This window comes from Girardinichthys multiradiatus, chromosome 18, assembly GCF_021462225.1.
Source record: "Girardinichthys multiradiatus isolate DD_20200921_A chromosome 18, DD_fGirMul_XY1, whole genome shotgun sequence".
NCBI lineage: Eukaryota > Metazoa > Chordata > Actinopteri > Cyprinodontiformes > Goodeidae > Girardinichthys > Girardinichthys multiradiatus.
In genome coordinates this window covers 23,831,516-23,849,139 of record NC_061810.1, presented here as the reverse complement: position 1 = coordinate 23,849,139, position 17,624 = coordinate 23,831,516, and the positions used below count along the sequence as shown (strand labels likewise).

The following is a 17,624-nucleotide window of genomic DNA, read 5'->3' as shown; positions in this document are numbered from 1 at the left end:
TTCAAACAAGGACCCATCCTCACACTACACTTCACCTTTCTGGTCTGACCTGTAGGGAGCACTGTTTTTAATCCTACTTTCATTATGGATTTTATTGGTGAGCACTTTTCACTAGGTGAATTAACACATCTGCCTTTTTTTACAGTCAAATAAGAAAGCCTCCTTTACTGTTATAGATGTGACACCACACCAGGGTGATGTTCCACACCATTCTTTCCTTTGTGTTCAGTAACATTGTGGCCAATTATTGATGACCACTCCAGGCTCATTAGAGACAAGGACTGGCACAAGTACCTCTGGATTAAGGACACTCTTTGATTCTATTTTAAATTTTACTCCAACCCAACCTGCAAACAGTATGGGAGTCTAATTTGCTGCTTTCCCAACACTGCTCTAAGAGCTCACCTGTACTGCATAACTTAATTTGGGGAAGTTGCGACTGCCTCAAGCTTTCTTTGATGATGGTAACCTGTGAGTCTGTATACTACAAAGCCCGGGTTGGCACATTGTCAAAGAAGCAGTCCACCATGCACTTAGACCCCGGTCAGAGATTTCACCTTGGTGTGGTGATGTGTGGAGAGATGACTAGAATAAGTGGGCCCTTTCTTTTTTTCACCTTCTCATCAATTTCTACTTGAGCCTCCAGCTGTCTCATCTGTTTACAGAGCAGCTCATACACCTTCTCCTCAGCTTTAGCCTGGAATGCATTATACTGTTGTGAGTGTGTGTTGCTATCTGAATGTTTATATTTATACCTTTAGGTTTCCCAGTCAACCTTTTTGGCCCTCTCCAGCCCCTAGAGAAGTGCCCTGACTGTGCACACTTAAAGCAATGTTCACATTGGTCACCTATGTTATGCTCCTCACATCCTTTATATTCCCTTTAACATTCCTTCTTGCTTGGTGGGCAGGTTGAGTGCTGGTCATGCTTTTCCTCATTTCTGCAATTTTTTCTCTGAGCAGCCTTATTGTTTCATTAAGTTCTGACTGTCTTGGACTGATGGCTGCAGGTGTTTTATAGGTTTTGGGCTTCAACATCAGCTGACTGTTCTTGGATTATTTTATTTTGGTTTTAATTTTGGTATTTTTCCCCTGTTTGGGCTGTCATTCTGAATCAACCCTAGAAGCCTCATTCATCGTTTCAATAAGAGTCTTATCTGTCACTGTTTGATCTTCAATGTCAGGCTGATACCTAATTATGTCACTCAACAACCCAGTACTGCCTGACCTCAGGAATTTCCTCTTGAATAAATTCAATGCTGTACTGCTCATCTGCAACTATTTCCCCTGAACAGCCTCTTTTTTAGTTCAATCGCCCTGAAGAGGAATTATGGGGGTGACTCACAACTGTCCTGTGTGATATTTATCAATCTTCGCTGGATATCTATAGAACTGTTTTACTTAAAATGTCTGTTTAATATTGCCTTCACCTAGGTAAGGGTCAGGTCGCGTATTATTTCTAGCATGTCACCAAAGCTTAAACTGTATGGAAGCAAATTGTTACCATATTTCAAATGAAAAAACATTTTCAGAAATGCTTTTTAATTTTAAGAATGTGGCTGCATTGTTTGACTCATTAATGAAATTAGTAATCAATAATCCTATTTGCATTTTAATTTTCTTCTTCAAGACTGCTCATTCTTTCACTTAATTAAAATGAAAAAGAAAAATACATTTGAGATTTATTTTTCAAAATGTACCCCAGCAAATAGATACCAAAATTCAATTTGAAATGTAAAATTAGAAAATGAAAAAGCATTTCCAGAAATGCTTTTTCATTTTAAGAATGTGGCTGCATTATTTGACCCATAAATAAAATTAGTAATCAATCATCCTATTTGCATTTTCTTCTTCACGACTGCACATTTTTATGCCATAATCAAAAAGAAAACAAAGCAGACATTGCTTTTTTGTTTTCGTGGTCTACCCGCCCGAAAAAGCATTCCCAGCGGCGGACGCAGAAGAGTGACGTCAGCAGCCGCTCTTCCTCAGCTCCCTGCTGACCGAGCTACCCATCTTGTTCGTTAGGGGTGCTGTGCACGTCTGCATTGCATTACTCTGCAAACGTGCCGAGAAATTGATTGAATTGCAGCAGGGCCGAGCTCAATTTGTGGCAGTGGCAGGCAGAACTTTAGCTTATCTCTGAGTATGGCCACACTATGGTGAAAGATAATTTCGGTTGCTTGTATCTGAAGTTTCATTTGGTGATGATCCATATCTCCTGACCATAGGTGAGGGTCGGAACGTATATGGACTGGTAAATTGACAGCTTTGGTTTATGGCTAAGCTCTCTCTTCACCACAACAGACCGGAGCAGCACCTGCATTACTGCAGATGAAGCCCAAGTCCCTCTGTCCATCTCCCATTCCATCCTACCATCACTTGTGAACAAGACACCAAGATACCTAAACTCCTCCACTTGAGACAGGACTGACCCCCAATCCAGAAGAGTCAGTCCACCTTTTTCAGGTTGAGAACCATGGCTTAGAGGAGCTGAATCTCATCCCAACTGCTTCACACTCAGCAGCGAACCGTTCTAGTGCACATTGGAGGTCATGGTCTGAAGAAGCCAACAGAAGCACTTAATCTGTGAAAAGCAAAGACGAGATCCTGAGGTTCCCAAACCAGGCATCCTCCTCTCCACGACTATGCCTTGAGATCCTGTCCATGAACATCAAAAATCGGTGACAAGGACAGGCCTGTTGGAGTCCGATGCTCACTGGGAACAGGCTCAACTTTGTGCTGAGAATGCGGTCACAGCCTTGCTTTAGGCATTCAAGGATTGAATAGCCCTTAAAAGCCTCCCAGATATGACATACTCCGACATGGCCCCAACAGAATACTTTGGGGGACACAGTCATCAGCCTTCTCCAGATCTACAAAACACAAGTAGACCAGAGAAGTAAACTCCCATGTCCCCCGCAGCAATTCCGCAAAGGTAAAGACGAGGGCCCATATTCATTAAGAATCCTAAGACTAAAAGTAGTTCCTAGTGACTTCATTTTAAGAAAAATCTTAGAATTTCTTAAATTCTAAGAGCGGTAAGTTAAAAGTTACTCACAAAGTATCTTAGTAAGCTCAAGAGTGTCTCAGGCAAGAAGCCGGAAGGACAGAGAGAAAGGAGAGAAATTCTCCAAACACGAATGACAGTGAAATAATTAAAACGCTACCAGCTCAATCGCACAGTGATCCACCTCCTAATCTGTTGAATAAATTACCAGATAAACAATAAAAATCATACAATTATTTTTCTTTTGAACATTCTTTATTTAAGTGTATGTGTTATTATGAACTCAACATCTATGCATCTGTACTGTCATGGAGTGACATTTTGGACTTGTTGGTTTATTTTGTAATTTTGATTCTCCTTATGGCTCTTTGTTTATTTCTTAAGTTATTGTTTCTATGTTCCCCTCTAGTTTCTCTGTTTACTTTAGTTCATAGTTATTCTAGTTCTTTATTTCCTCCTCTGATTTATTCTCTTGCTTAGTTTGTGTTTTCTGTTTTAGTCCTTTCACCCATCCTCAGCCTTTGTATTTGTTTCACCTGTTCCTTGTCACACCTGTGACTTGATTACCTGCCTTTTGTTCCCCTCTCTGTGCTCTGTGCTCTGTGTATATTAGTTGTTCTGTTTGTTTAGTTCCTCGCTGGTTCCTTGTTTCTTTGTCGGTGATGTCTATGCTTCGTTTATGCTACGTTTCTATGCTACGTTTCTATGTCTATGCTTTGTTCATGCTTCGTTTATGCTACGCTTTGGATACCTATGCTTCGTTTGGACTATGCTATGCCTTGCTATGAGTACCTGCAGGTTTGCGCAAGTTTTGATCTAGTCCTTGTTTCATCCCTGCAGTGTGTTTTGTTACCTTTTGGACGTTTTTAAATAAACAAGGAAGTAACTATGATGCGGCTACCGAGCTCTTGTCTGCGCTTTGGTCCGACCCACAGTCCTTCCCCGACACGTACATATTTACCTGCACACATATAATACAACAGAAAAAAAGAAAACAAACAAGCAAATAAACAAAAAGAATCAGTGTCTCGGCAAACAGTTAACATCCATTTCAGCAATTGAAAATCAAAATGGTCCTCGTGGACTCACATGAGGGGTGGGTGAACCCAACCAGCATATTCCAAGACGAAACCCACAGAAGGGACTAAACATAACTTCTTAGAACCCACAACATCTTCATCTGTGTGACCATCCAAAGTGGGAAATAGCTGGGGTCCATACTCTCAGAAAAACGTCCATTTTTACTTGAAATGTTGCCGTTATCTTTTCCATTGTATACACATCTTTCAGTCTTCCTTGCCATTGTTGAAGGGTGGGAGGCAAAGGCTTGAGCCAGGACAGAGTTATCATTTTTCTTGCAACCAATAGAAGAATTTGTAGTAACTGGACTTTCCTTTTCCCAATATTTCTTCCTGGGGTCAAGCCCAATATGTAGTGCAGTGGGTTCAATGGTAAGGTGAACTTAAAAATTTTTTGAATTTCTGTCTGAACTCCCTGCCAGAATGAGCTCAGTTTTGGGCAGTCCCAAAAAATATGAGCGTGATCCCCGATCTGCTTACAGGTTCCTCCTACACAAATTTGTAGCACTCCTGTCGTATTTTGATATACTAAAGAAACCCGCCCCTAAAGGAGACGAAGAAGGACGGATAATTTCAGCGGCTAAAGACTCCGCAATATATTTCTCCATTACCCTTCTCTCCAGCCCAGAGATGCTGTAGAGCCGACTGGAGGGCAAAGGAGCACCTGGGAGGAGGTTAATGGCGCAGTCGTACGGTCGATGAGGCGGCAGAGACAGACCCCGAGATTTACTAAAAACCATTTTGAGGTTGTGATACTCGGAGGGGACCCTGGTTAAATCTGGGAGTTCCTTCTCTTCGCCTTCCTCACCAGGGGTGGTAGGGCAGACGGTTATGACGATGGAGCCAGGGGAAACCGAGTACTAACGTGAACTCTGAGCAATGGGAAAAACATAAAAAGATACCTGTTCTCGGTGATTACCGGACAAAACAAGCTCAAGTGGCTGTGTCTGATGGGTGATCTCATGTAATGATAACCCATCCAAGGCTAAAACCCGACGGGGCTGGGCCAACTTCTCTGTGGCAATTTGTTTCTTGGAAACAAAATCATAGTCAATCAAGTTCAAATCACAGCCAGAGTCAACTAGGGCAGATAAAACCTCAGCGTGATGATTCAAAGATAAGGTAGCCGGTAACGTGAATCGAGGGGTTTTACTACTGGAGGATTGGTCCGTCGGTTGCCCCATCACAGCCGGCGGACCCGCCCTTTTGGCCGGACAGGACAAGCGAAAATGAAATGGCCGGAGGCACCACAATAAAAACATTGATTAGCCTCCCGGCGTCGTCGTTGCTCTCCAGGCGAGAGACTGTCTCTCCCTACCTGCATGGGCTTGGTCTCGGGGTGGCCGACTTGAGGCTCCAACGACACTGGTAACGGGGACGAGGGAAACGGGGAAGACCGCCCCACTGCCCTCTTGGAGCGATCCCTCCTCCTCTCCCGTAGGCGAGAATCAATGCGGACAGCCAAATCAATGTACTTATCTAACCCCTCTGGTTCATCTAAGAGGGCTAACCCGTCCTTAATGGGTTCGTCCAGAGACTGGAAAAACGCAGCCTTTAACGCGCTTGCGTTCCAGCCTGAGGACGCAGCCAATGTACGGAAATCAATAGAAAAATCAGCTAAAGAACGCTGTTTTAGCGCTCACAACCTGCGGGCACTACAGGACTGATCTGAAGCTACATCAAAAGTTTGTTTAAACTCCATAATGAAAACCTCGTAAGACACACCGAAACTAGTGCAGTTGGAAAATCATGCCTCCGCCCACCGGAGCGCTCTCCCGGTTAACAAGCCCAAGACATATGAGATCTTACCCTCATCGTGAGAAAACGCTCAGGGTGACCAGTTAAACACCAAATTACACTAGAGTAAAAATTCGCGGCATCCGCCCACATCTCCAGAGAACTTCTCAGGGTGAGGAGAAGTAACATCTTGGAAAGGTGGCTGATGTTGGGTCTCCAGGGGCTCCACAGCGCCCCCAATGGGTACGGCGGACTCGGGACTACAAGCACCTCGAAACAACGATGCCAAATGCTCTAGCTGCTGGTTTGTTTGCAGCTGCCGGTCTAGGAGGGTTTAGAGAGTGGAACCGTGTGCATGAATCTGCTGACTATGTTCAGCTAAAGTTCTCTGAAGGGTCTCTGCTGGGTTAGGCTGGCCTGAGTGTTCTGTCATGATTTTTACAGCCGACTTAACCCTCATGCAGAGACACTCAGAGAACTTGTTAAATAAAGAAGTTTATTGCAAACTTGGTCAAGCACAACAAAAGTGGCGAATCTAATCTCCCATCACTGAAAAAACACAAAGAAATTATTAGTCGCTGGACCTCAGAACATGACCCAACTGAAACATTCTCTTACTGGAGAATCCGTGGAAACCGCTAGGGAGAGGATAAGTGTCAGGAAAGAAGCCCCGCTTGCCAGGTTCAGTCCAATTCCAGGAAATAGCCAGTATCACAACGGAGGACTGGGACAGGTCAGGCAGAAATCATACCTGGAACAGGTAACAAGGGAAGTTAAATTTCACACAGAGAAAATACTTCAAAAATCCTTCACAGCAATTCTTGCAAAGTTTTCAGAGCTGGCCAGAAGATTACCACGGAGGCAAAACACTCAGGCGACGAAGTGTTGGCAACCATCCTCTTTATGCTTCTCAGCTGATGAATAGATGCGCAACACCTGTCGCCTCAGGACTCTCCTACTGGCGGCACCTAGTATTGGAAAGGTGTTAGCAGCAGGCAGCAGATGACTCTAGATCCTGACAGGTACTATATTTTGTTTCAAAGTAGCCCATTCATTGTGTGATAAAGGATAATCCCTTAATTGTAAATATCTGTAAAAATCTTTGGAGCATAATCCATATTTTTTCTTGTAGCTGCTTAAATGACTTAAAGGTTTCTCCATTAAAAAACTGGTTAATTCTTATTAATCCCTGCTGTGCCCATCTCTGATATCCTACATCCAGTTTGTTTGGAAAAAAGTCAATAATCTTGGCTATTTTCACTATGCGTGATATTATTAAAAGTGATCCTATTTTCTTCCTCACCAGGGACCAAACCCTGTGCGTACACATAATCCATTCATTTTCAACTTTTAAATCTTTCCATTTCTTTCTCTCCATAAATGTGGTACCAAATGGCAAGCATTGTTCTCCAGACCAATCCAGTTCGTCTCCTCATCTTGTACAAACCATTTGACCACGACACAAAGTTGTGCTGCCCAGTAATACATTTTCAGATTGGGCAAAATAAGACCACCTTTTTCTTTTGGGCTTAATAATAGTTTCTGCCTGATTCTTGGCTTCCTCCTTTGCCAAATGAAGTTATTAATGATTTTATCTAAAGTTTTGAAAACAAAGGCCAGTATCCAAATAGGGAGTGCCTGAAATAGATACATGAATCTTGGGAGTAAATTCATTCTCACTGTTTCTATTCTGCCCAGTAAAGAGAGAGGAAGAATCTCCCATCTGGTTAAGTTCCGACTGTATTTGTGTGATTAGTCTACCATAATTTTCATTAAATAGTTGCGAGGTTTGTGGTGTGATCATAACGCCTAAATATTTAAATCCCCTCTTTGCCCAATTAAAAGTGACCTCTTTATCTAAACTTTTTGGCCACTTGCCCACCAGCATCATAGCCCCCGACTTGGTTTCATGAATCTTGTAGCCTGACATTTCTCCAGTATCTCTTAAACCAGTCATAAGCCTAGGGATTGAACTCAGAGGGTTAGAGATATATATATACTGTCATCTGCATATCATGAGATTTTATGAGTGACTCCTCCTGCTGTTACTCCATGAATTCTAGAGTCTGTCCGTATGGTTTCCGCCAGGGGCTCGATACTTATCGCAAATAGTAGAGGCGAAAGAGGAGATCCCTGCCTAGTTCCTCTTTTTAAACTGAAGTTCCTTGAGGAATATCCATTCACCTGCACTTTGGATGTGGGTCCAGAATATAACACACTAACCAATTATTAAAATCTTTATGAAATCCCAATTTTCCTAGTGTGTATTTCAGGTACTGCCAATCTACCCTAGCAAATGCTTTCTCAGCATCAAGGCTGAGAAGCATTGAAGGATCCTGTTTTTGTTTCGCCACAGTGATCACATTTAAGGTTCTCCTAATATTATTTATCCCTAGACGCCCCGTTATAAACCCTGTTTGGTCCGGTTTTACTATTGTGTTGATACATTTTTGAATTCCAATAGAACTGATAGACCACACTTATTGGTCTGTAGGATGTACAATTTATGAGGTCTTTGCCTTCCTTGGGAATTAGAGATATTATTGCTTCTGACCAGGACTTTGGGGGGGGTCATTATCTGTGAGGGCATAATTAAATACCCTTTGTAATAGGGGTGTGACTTCTGTTTCAAAATGCTTATAAAATTCCCCAGGGAACCCATCTGCTCCTGGCACTTTATTGTTTTTAAAAATTTTTATGGCTTCCTCAATTTCTTTTTTTTGTAATTGACTCCCTCATTGCTCTAGCGTAATTTTGGTAACCTAGAAGTGAAACATTCATTCTCCACTGTTTAGGTTGTTTATCATTCTCTAAGTTTATTGTCATAACAACTGGGCTGTGGTCTGATATTGTTATTGGCCTAATACAATCATACAATTATTAATATAGAAATAAGATAAACGTTATCATCCCCCTAGGGCAAAATTTGTTTCAGCAACAGGATAGATTAAAGGTGCACCTGTAGTAATATTAGAAAGGATAAATAAATAAATAATAAATAAATAGTAAAAACTATAATAAATAACCATGAATGAAAAAGTGAACAAATTTACAAACAATATAGGATATAGTACTATTAAAAGAATGAAATTAGTTTATATCAAATAGAAATAGCAGTATGAAAACAACCAGCAAGGTAAATAAACATAATAGGTAAATCAAAAATAATGACAAGCATGTAGATAAGCTACATTCAAACATTTTGATGTTGTGTGACAATTCATTTAATTTTGCTAAGTTTTATCATCATGAATTTACACATTTCTGAATCCAGTTTAATTTATATCATCGGTTAATTTCTGTTCACTGATTACTAGGAGCGCATTTGTTTTGGGTTTTTTATGTTTGTTTTTTTGTAAGAGCCCATCACATCTCTTACAAGACATCATCACACCTAGCAACGGGGTCAACCACACCTCCTCACTATGTTGTCTCCTAACGAAGAGTCGCTTTCAGCATCGAAGTGAATCACTCTTAAGCTAGGAGTCCTTGCCAGGATTTTTTAGGCTAAGTCAGGAGCTCTCTGAGAGGATTCTGAGAACCGTTGTGAATACGGGCCCTGGTCCACTGTTCCATGGCCAGATCAAACGCCACATTGCCCCCCCCCCCCCCCCTGGATCCAGTCGAAAGTCATAGCCTCAAACTTAGAGGAGCTGATGTTGTGCAAAAACATGTAACTTGCATAAACATAAGCATTTACATATACATACCTATACATGAAAAGTGCATTTGGACTCTTCATCTCATTAAGGATGGGCTGGGTGCAACCTTACCACCCTTGACTTTCTGTCTTTAGACTTCAACCATGCTGTGCTTAACAGTGCTCAACAGAGAAGCATTTATCACCACCAAAAACCACATTTTAGCTGGCCTCACTTGTCCACCGCCATGCAGCTTATTGTCAGCTGAAATTCCATTATCATTACAACATTAATAATTTTTCTGCCAGTAAGACAACAATATAACAACTATTTATAAATTATGTATCACTGATTAAATGTATGCGCCTTATAACTGAAATCGGTCTAATTCCGAGTTAAAACCTAAGATATTTGTATTTTGTAAAACAGAAATAAAGTCGTTTTGCTGTGATTTGGCTTGCCATGTTTGAAGTTTTGTGTTTCCATAACCTAAGTTAGTGTTATTTAAATCTAATTAAATTTTTCTATGAATAACCACAGCAGTTTTAATTCCTTTATCTTGCTCTTTGTAGTTCTTGTAAACGTGTCAGAGACCAATGTAGGAAAACATTTAAGATGGAGAGAGCTAATTTATTTGCACAAGCAGCATTAGAGCATGTTTTTCATTTTGTATTTGGCTCCCCTGATTTCACAGTCTCCATGGAGATGGCTATTAGTATGTCAGGCGTGTGGCTCTCCCACTCGGCCAGACGCAACCCCCTGAAACAGCTGCTCACACTGTCGTTTGTTCGTGTCAGCATATGTTTCTTACGTGTTTGCATTTTGGAGCCTGCATTGTTCGTGGGAATCTTTCCTAAAACTTCAGTAGAGCAATTAAAATCACTGAAGCTGGTAAAACAATCTCTCAGGTCTCATCTCTGTAAAGGTATTAGCACAGATTGGGTTATTGGGGTTGGGTCAACACAGACCCGTGAGTTGAAGGCTGCATAAATTATGCTGCATGCATGTTTAGTTTCTAAAAATGTAAATACAGTAAGAGTCAGTTTGTAATATTCTGCTCGGATGTTTGTAGAGAATTACTGTGCACATTTAGCTGTAGAGTCTATGTTTTATGCAGAAATAGGAGAGACTTGTGCTATAAATAAAACAGGGCTGCGCTGTGCTCACTTGTGGAATAATCTATCTGACACTATGGAGAGAGGCCTGAGAGAGGGGATGGAGGAGATGAAGAAAAGAGCATAGATACAGAGAGAAACAGATAGGATTTTAAACAGGGTGAGAAAGTAAAAGAAAGGAAATTATTGTGTAGGTGGCTTACCTGTTGTTTCTATTTCATCTACATCATTTAGGAAAAATAAGTACTTTTGTTTTGTTTTTCATACCTGTGTAACAAATATTTAACAGATCCTGCATATATATTTCATCAAGGGATTTGTTAACATGATGTGAAGCATCAAAGTCATCTAAGTATTTTCCAGGTACCACTACCAAAAACAGTTGTTTGTGAAGCTCCTTGCCTCAGTGTTTAATCTTTTCAAATTAATGTCTGTAAACTTTACCTTACAAGACTGCAAAGGGGATGCTTTCATATGACATTTTTCTCTGGGGAAAATATCTGCTGACAGGGCACAGAGGGAAACCCCCTCACTAAGAAAAGCACTCTATAGTGAGGATGCACGATTGCCAGGGAGGTGACCGGAATAAACTGATTTTCAGCTTGACCTGATCTGACCTGATCTTTTTTATATATTTACAGTGCTTCGAAAATGTTTTTCTCCAATACAAATTTCTTCTGCGTTTTCTGTTTTGTAACATTTAAATGTTTCACATCATCAAACAAATGCTAATATCAAACAAGGATAATCTGAGTAAATACAAAAAGCAGTTTTAAAATGATGATTTTATTTAATACAAGAAAAAAACTATCCAAACACTTTTTCACATAGAGCCAAGTTTAAGTACTGTTAAATTATGAATTAACCTCCATTAACCAATTTTGGTCATGCATTTCACTATTATCATTTACAGTCTATTGCATTGTTTGTGTAATCGTTTTTTGATGAATTTGATGAATAGCATTCTGTAGTTTTACAGTTTTAAAGTTAAAATTCAATCGGATAAGAAAACTGCAGCTGGTTCCCCTTAACTCAGAAGCAAGTCAAGACCAGCTACATAGATAACAACAAGCTTGTAATGTAAAGTATAAAGCAACATGCAGTGTCCATGATGTGCTATTATAAATGGGTATTTCTTTGATTTTCTCTAACGTGTTATTACTTCCAAATTTCTGTTGGTTCCCTGAAAACAAGTCAGAATGAAAACATCCGATTAAAACATCTAATTTACATTGCTGAGAGCAGCTCACAAAACAGGACATGTTTATGGCATTGTTTTTTCTAAAGAAACAAAGAAAAAGCCTAACAAACAAAAAGGGTAACATTAAACACAAACCGCAACGCAATGCTTGTGGGTTACTAAGGTTAAATCTTTTCACTTAGAAAAAAATATTCATTTTATTTCTTCTTATGATTTCTGCCAGGTGATGGAGTTAAAGGGGCAGATGATCCACGTCCCTGAGTCCTGCTCCTTGATGTTTCTGGGCTCTCCACGTGTTGATAAGCTAGAGGAGCTGATGGGAAGGGGTCTCCATCTGTCAGACATTCCCATCCATGATGCCACACGAGATGTTATCCTGGTAGGGGAGCAAGCCAAGGCCCAGGATGGCTTGAAAAAAAGAATGGATAAACTAAAGGTAAAAAAAAACCTTGTAAAATGTACCTCATGTGACAGATCAGTCAGAAAAAAAACTAAGCTTATTACAAAATGTTACATCCCCCAAAAGACTATAAAAGCATTTAGGTGTGAACAGCTGCTCCTTTCTGAAAAGTCAGAAATTAAGTGTTTAAGTGTTGCCTACCTTGTCATGGCATTTTTAGAACATCTTGCTTTCATCTAGATAAAAAAACAAAAACATGTATACATATTTTTAGCAACACAAACTGTTGTATTTTCAGGTTATGTATGGTCTTTGCACACCTTTCTGATTAAATTCGGAGTTAACATACATAATGTGAAAACTGTTCATTTACATTTAATGCTGCAGCAATAATGTGGGTTCTAACAAAGAGCAGTTTGATCAGTTGTGTTCTTAAGGAGGACCACCTGTCATTTAATATCCATTGAATTCTCAACAATATGAGTAAAAATGATTCAAATCACACTGCAGCTCTCTGGAGTCTCCACATTTATCACCTCTTTAAAACCAAGACCTGTTCTCTTGACTTTTATTCTAAGAAAAGAAAAGCAGCAGGTTACAACCTGTAACTGGGATGATAGTATGATGTTTCATAACTCACTGACGTATTCAGGGTAAATTCTCTGCTGTACTGTACTGATATTTATTGCCCATGTTGACTGCATAAATCTATACCAAGTAGAAAAATGTGTCTAAAAAGACTTGCTAAAACAATTTGGCTTCAGAGCTTCTGGTAACAACTCAGTGGATGCTCACTTCATCATTCTCTGTCTTTTCAACCATCCCCCTCGACCGTAGTTATAACTAGCTTTATCATATTTAACATGCTTAAACAGTACTATAGCATTGCATCTTGAGGGAACGTTACAAACAATCACATGTATTTAGGTAAAAACAAATCACCCACTAATGTATCTGCATAATGCAGCAGAGTTCATTTTGTGCATTATTGCTGGCTTTTAGCATTCCTGTCATCTGCTCCTTTATCAGTGCAACAAGTCTCCTGATCACCCTCCCTCTTCTCTCAGGCCACCTTAGAGAGGACTCATCAGGCTCTGGAAGAAGAAAAAAGAAGGACAGTGGATCTCCTGTATTCCATATTTCCGGGTGATGTGGCGCAGAAGCTGTGGCAGGGTCAACCCGTGCCAGCGCAAAAATTCAATGATGTCACCATGCTGTTCTCGGACATCGTGGGCTTTACTGCTGTGTGTGCCCACTGCACACCTATGCAGGTTATATCAATGCTGAACGAGCTCTACACACGCTTCGACTACCAGTGTGGCATTCTAGATGTTTATAAGGTCAGTGGATAGACATGTGCACCTTGTCATGTTAGAACCAGAAGTTGGGGAAATGTTTTTCCTTCATTTAAGGAAACAGGAACATTTCTTTTTGATAGAAGGAAGGTAGAAGGTGTAAAAACATATTAGTGTTTATTCTACTGTAAGGATTATGATTACTGATTAATTAATTTGTCAAAACTTATAATTAAAAATCATAATTCAGGAAAATAATTTCTTAACCAAAAATCATTACTTACGAATAGAAATAGAGAAATAGAGATGTCCTCTGGTGTTGTGATTATGGGCTCTAAGCCCTCATAATTACAGTTAGTTATTTACCATTAATAATTGATAATTATTAACCAAAACCACTAAATGTCCCTGTTTATTCAACCACTGGGGGAACTTCAACCTTATTTTGACAGATAAATCACTCTTGGACGAAATAGACACAAACGCTTCTCTTAAATATGTGAATTTATGGAAGCCATATAGCCCTGATATACCATTATTCTGGTCCAAAAACCTTCACCTAACTAACAAGAACCATTCTACACAAAGGGAATAACAATGACTACCTAACAATAATAATAAAAGAAAACTTATGCGCATTGAGTGTCTATCAAGATCAAACCAGCAGTTTTATGGACAAAATGTGTGATTTGGGTTAACTTGGAAAGAGAAGTCCTCCTGGTGTGCTGATGCCTTGATTGTGGGGGATCAGCTAGTAGACGGTGGGGTGCGCCCTCAGCCATTAGCAGCTGTGGCTAAATCTGTGGCCAAATCTCAAACAAAGGGTCATAAAACTCTGAGGCAGGAATTCGGTGGAAAAATTCCAGTAATAAAACTGGGAGAAAAGAAGTGGTCAGGACAAGAGGCCCAGACAGCAGTTGTTTTGAATGGAAAAACTTTAAAACTCCAACTAACTCCTGGCTGATTTGGGATCAGCCGGACCAAACTTACACACGCACCTTGCTGATCGCAACCGCACTCCACGATTCAGCAGCGCTTGCACAGGAAATCAAAACAGCTCAGCATAAAACACTTCAATCAGTATTGCGTGCAACAAGTTGATACCTGGATTAACTACTGGTGATTCTAAATCACCTTAACTATGCCTCATCCTGCCCAGACCTCTAAATACACCTGTCCGATTTAATATTAAAAGATCGAAATTACTTTGACGTTGTCTTCTCTCCACCGGTTGAGAATGGGTCAGCTCTGAAGAAAAACGAGGGGGGGAGGATCACGCGTCCGTGATCACCTCAAAAAAAAAAAGGTAAACTTCTCATCCGTCCAAAATGGGGAAAAATAGGAAGAACCGTTTAGTCGACTGAATCAACAAAGAGGATTTTATTTTTGGAAATAAAACCTCTGTGGGTTTCCACCTGCGTCGGGTGTCGGTGGGGTCTTTGATCGGTATATGAATCTTCTGATCTTCTTGTATCAGACAGATTTCCAGCTTTCAAGCTATTCCGGGAATGGCCGTGTGGAGGAAAAGTTCGCCTGCGAGCTTTTGTCTCCAGATATGCGCTTCCGATGCATCGTTCCGTGAGAAACGCTGAAAATGGCAACGAAAGTTTATTTTCTGCCGGTTTTACAATCCTGGGCGACGCATGTCCAACTGCCCGACCAACATGGATGACCCCAACACTACATATACAGTGCCTTGCTAAAGTATTCATACCCCTTCTTTTTCACATTTTGTCACAATATGATCACAAACTTCAATTTTTTGCTGGGCTGATTTTCAGAATTTTCTTCAAAATAAAAAAAAAAAAGTGTGATACCTATTTGTATTTAGCCCTCCTAGATCGATACTCTGTGGAACCAACCAGCTTTGCTGCAACTACAGGTGCAAGCCTTTAGGGGTATTTTGCGCTTATGGAGACTAACATTTTTGCTCATTCTTCTTTACAGAATAACTCAGTGTCTTTCAGACAAAATTGAAAGCGTCTGTGAACGTCAGTTTTTCACTTTCACTGTATTGCCCTCCTCACCTTACCATCAACACCACCCAGCTTCCCTGTCCCTACGGAAGAAAAGCATCTCCACAACATAATGCTGCCATCACCATGTTTCAGCATGGAGATGGCGTGTCAAAGCTGATGTGCAGCGTTTGCTTTTTGCTGCATTTTGAATGTAGGCCAAGTTTATTTTGGTCTTATCTGACCAGAGCATTTTCACATGTTTGCTGTGAACTCTATATGGCTTTTGGCAAACTGCAAATAAGATATCTTGATGGCTTTCTTTCAACTATGGCTTTCTTCCTGCCATTGTGTCCTAAAGGACCCATTTCTGGAATGCATGACTTATCATTGACATATTTCTCCACCTCAGCTGTGGAACTCTGCAGCTCCTCCATAGCTACCATGGGCCTCTTGGCTTCTTCTCTGATTAATGTTGTTCTTGTTCAACCTGTAAATTTAGGTGGGCTTCCATATCTTGGTACATCTGTGGTTATGCTATACCCTTTCTATTTTTGAATGATGGTCTAAACAGAGCTCCATGACATGTTTAAAGGCCGAGATGTTGTTTTATAATCTAACATTGCTTTGAACTTCACAGGTGCCTGGTGTGATCCTCGGTCTTCATGATGCTGTTTGTCCACTAATATTCTCTAACGGTCCTCTGAAGCCTTTACAGAACAGCTTTGTTTATACAGAGATTAAATTACACACAGGTGGATTTCTATTAGTTTAATGTCAGACAGAAATTGGTTAATATTGTTTTGTAGTATCAGAGTAAAGTTGACAAAATACATTTTAAAGGCACTGTGTGTGTGAGTCTACATTTGTATATGTACTGTATTTTGGAAAAGTGAATAATAGCCTGTGTCTTAGAGCTTAGACACCTTTCTGATATCTTATGACTCTCCTATAAAATGGGCTTCTCTTGTATCAGTTGTTAAACATATGACAGAGCAGATATGTCGAGAGATGGGAAGCGAAAATGTTGAGAGGAAGGGAGACAGTGACTGTGATTAGGATGGTCCTTGAGTGTTGCGATGGAAGAGTTGGTTCGTTTGTCATGCAGGAACAGGAGGACACCAGAGGAGAGTGAATCACCCATATGTCTCCATTGTCATGGTTGCTGTCATAATGATTTAGTCTATGGTAGGCTTTAATGAGAGCCGTTGGTATTTCCAGATTTACTTCGGGTTATCTGCTCTAAAGCTATTTTTCAACGCACTGTCAGCAATATCGATTTCTGGCTTGCTGTTTTGAATATAAAAGATCCATGAAGCTAGGTCTTATTTGTAGTTTAAACATGTTTTAACAGAAGGTAGGTACTTGTAGGTTTTCCTACTGCTATGTGTGGCTCAGTAAGATGTATGCTAGGAGCATGAAATACTTACTAAATAAAATACTATATCCTGAGAACTATTTTTCACATGTTGTTTAATTTTACCATTTAATAATAAATAAAAAAGTTTTACATGTCATTTTGCTTTAAATAAAATGAAAACAGGGAAGGCATGGCAAGTTTATTTATATAGCACATTTCAGTAGCAAAACAACTCAAAGTGCTGTACATGAAAAAATAAAAAGAGATATAATAGGAAACATATATAACAGTGGCATAAAGGTAATAATTTACGAACAAAAATAATTAAAGACAATAAAAATTAATTAAAATGATAAAACGATAACATAAAAGATAGAAAAATTTAAAATTAATGAGAAAATGATTGATAAGACAATGAAAGGAAAGTTGGACTGAAAACCTAACTAACGATGTTTAGATAGCATAGTCAAAGGTCACTGTAAAGAAATACGTTTTTAATCTTGATTCAAAGCAATTTAGGGTTTCAGCACTTTTACAGTTTTCTGGGAGTTTTTTCCAGATTAGTGGAGCATAAGAAGTAAAAGCTGCTTCTCCATGTTTGGTTCTGGTTCTGGGTATGCAGAGTAGATGTGAGCCAGAAGACCTGAGAGGTCTGGGTGGTTGATACACTGACAACAAGTCTGTAATGTATTTTGGTGCTAAGCCATTCAGTGATTTATAGACTAAAATAAATATTTTAAAGTCTATTCTCTGAGCTACAGGGAGCCAGTGTAGGGACTTTAGAACCGGGGTGATGTGCTCCACTTTCTTAGTTCTAGTGAGGATGCGGGCA

The 17,624-nt window shown here is 40.0% G+C and overlaps 1 protein-coding gene across 2 annotated transcripts in view; it reads left to right on the top strand.

Moving 5' to 3' along the window:
• The window catches only part of gucy1a2 (guanylate cyclase 1, soluble, alpha 2), an 82,086-nt gene that overhangs the window by 44,648 nt on the left and 19,814 nt on the right, over positions 1-17,624 (top strand). For both annotated transcript variants that reach the window (XM_047392109.1, XM_047392110.1), the window contains exons 5-6: positions 12,006-12,218; positions 13,250-13,522. In XM_047392109.1, the coding sequence (XP_047248065.1) occupies positions 12,006-12,218; positions 13,250-13,522 (486 nt within the window). The remainder of the gene's footprint in view (positions 1-12,005; positions 12,219-13,249; positions 13,523-17,624) is intronic.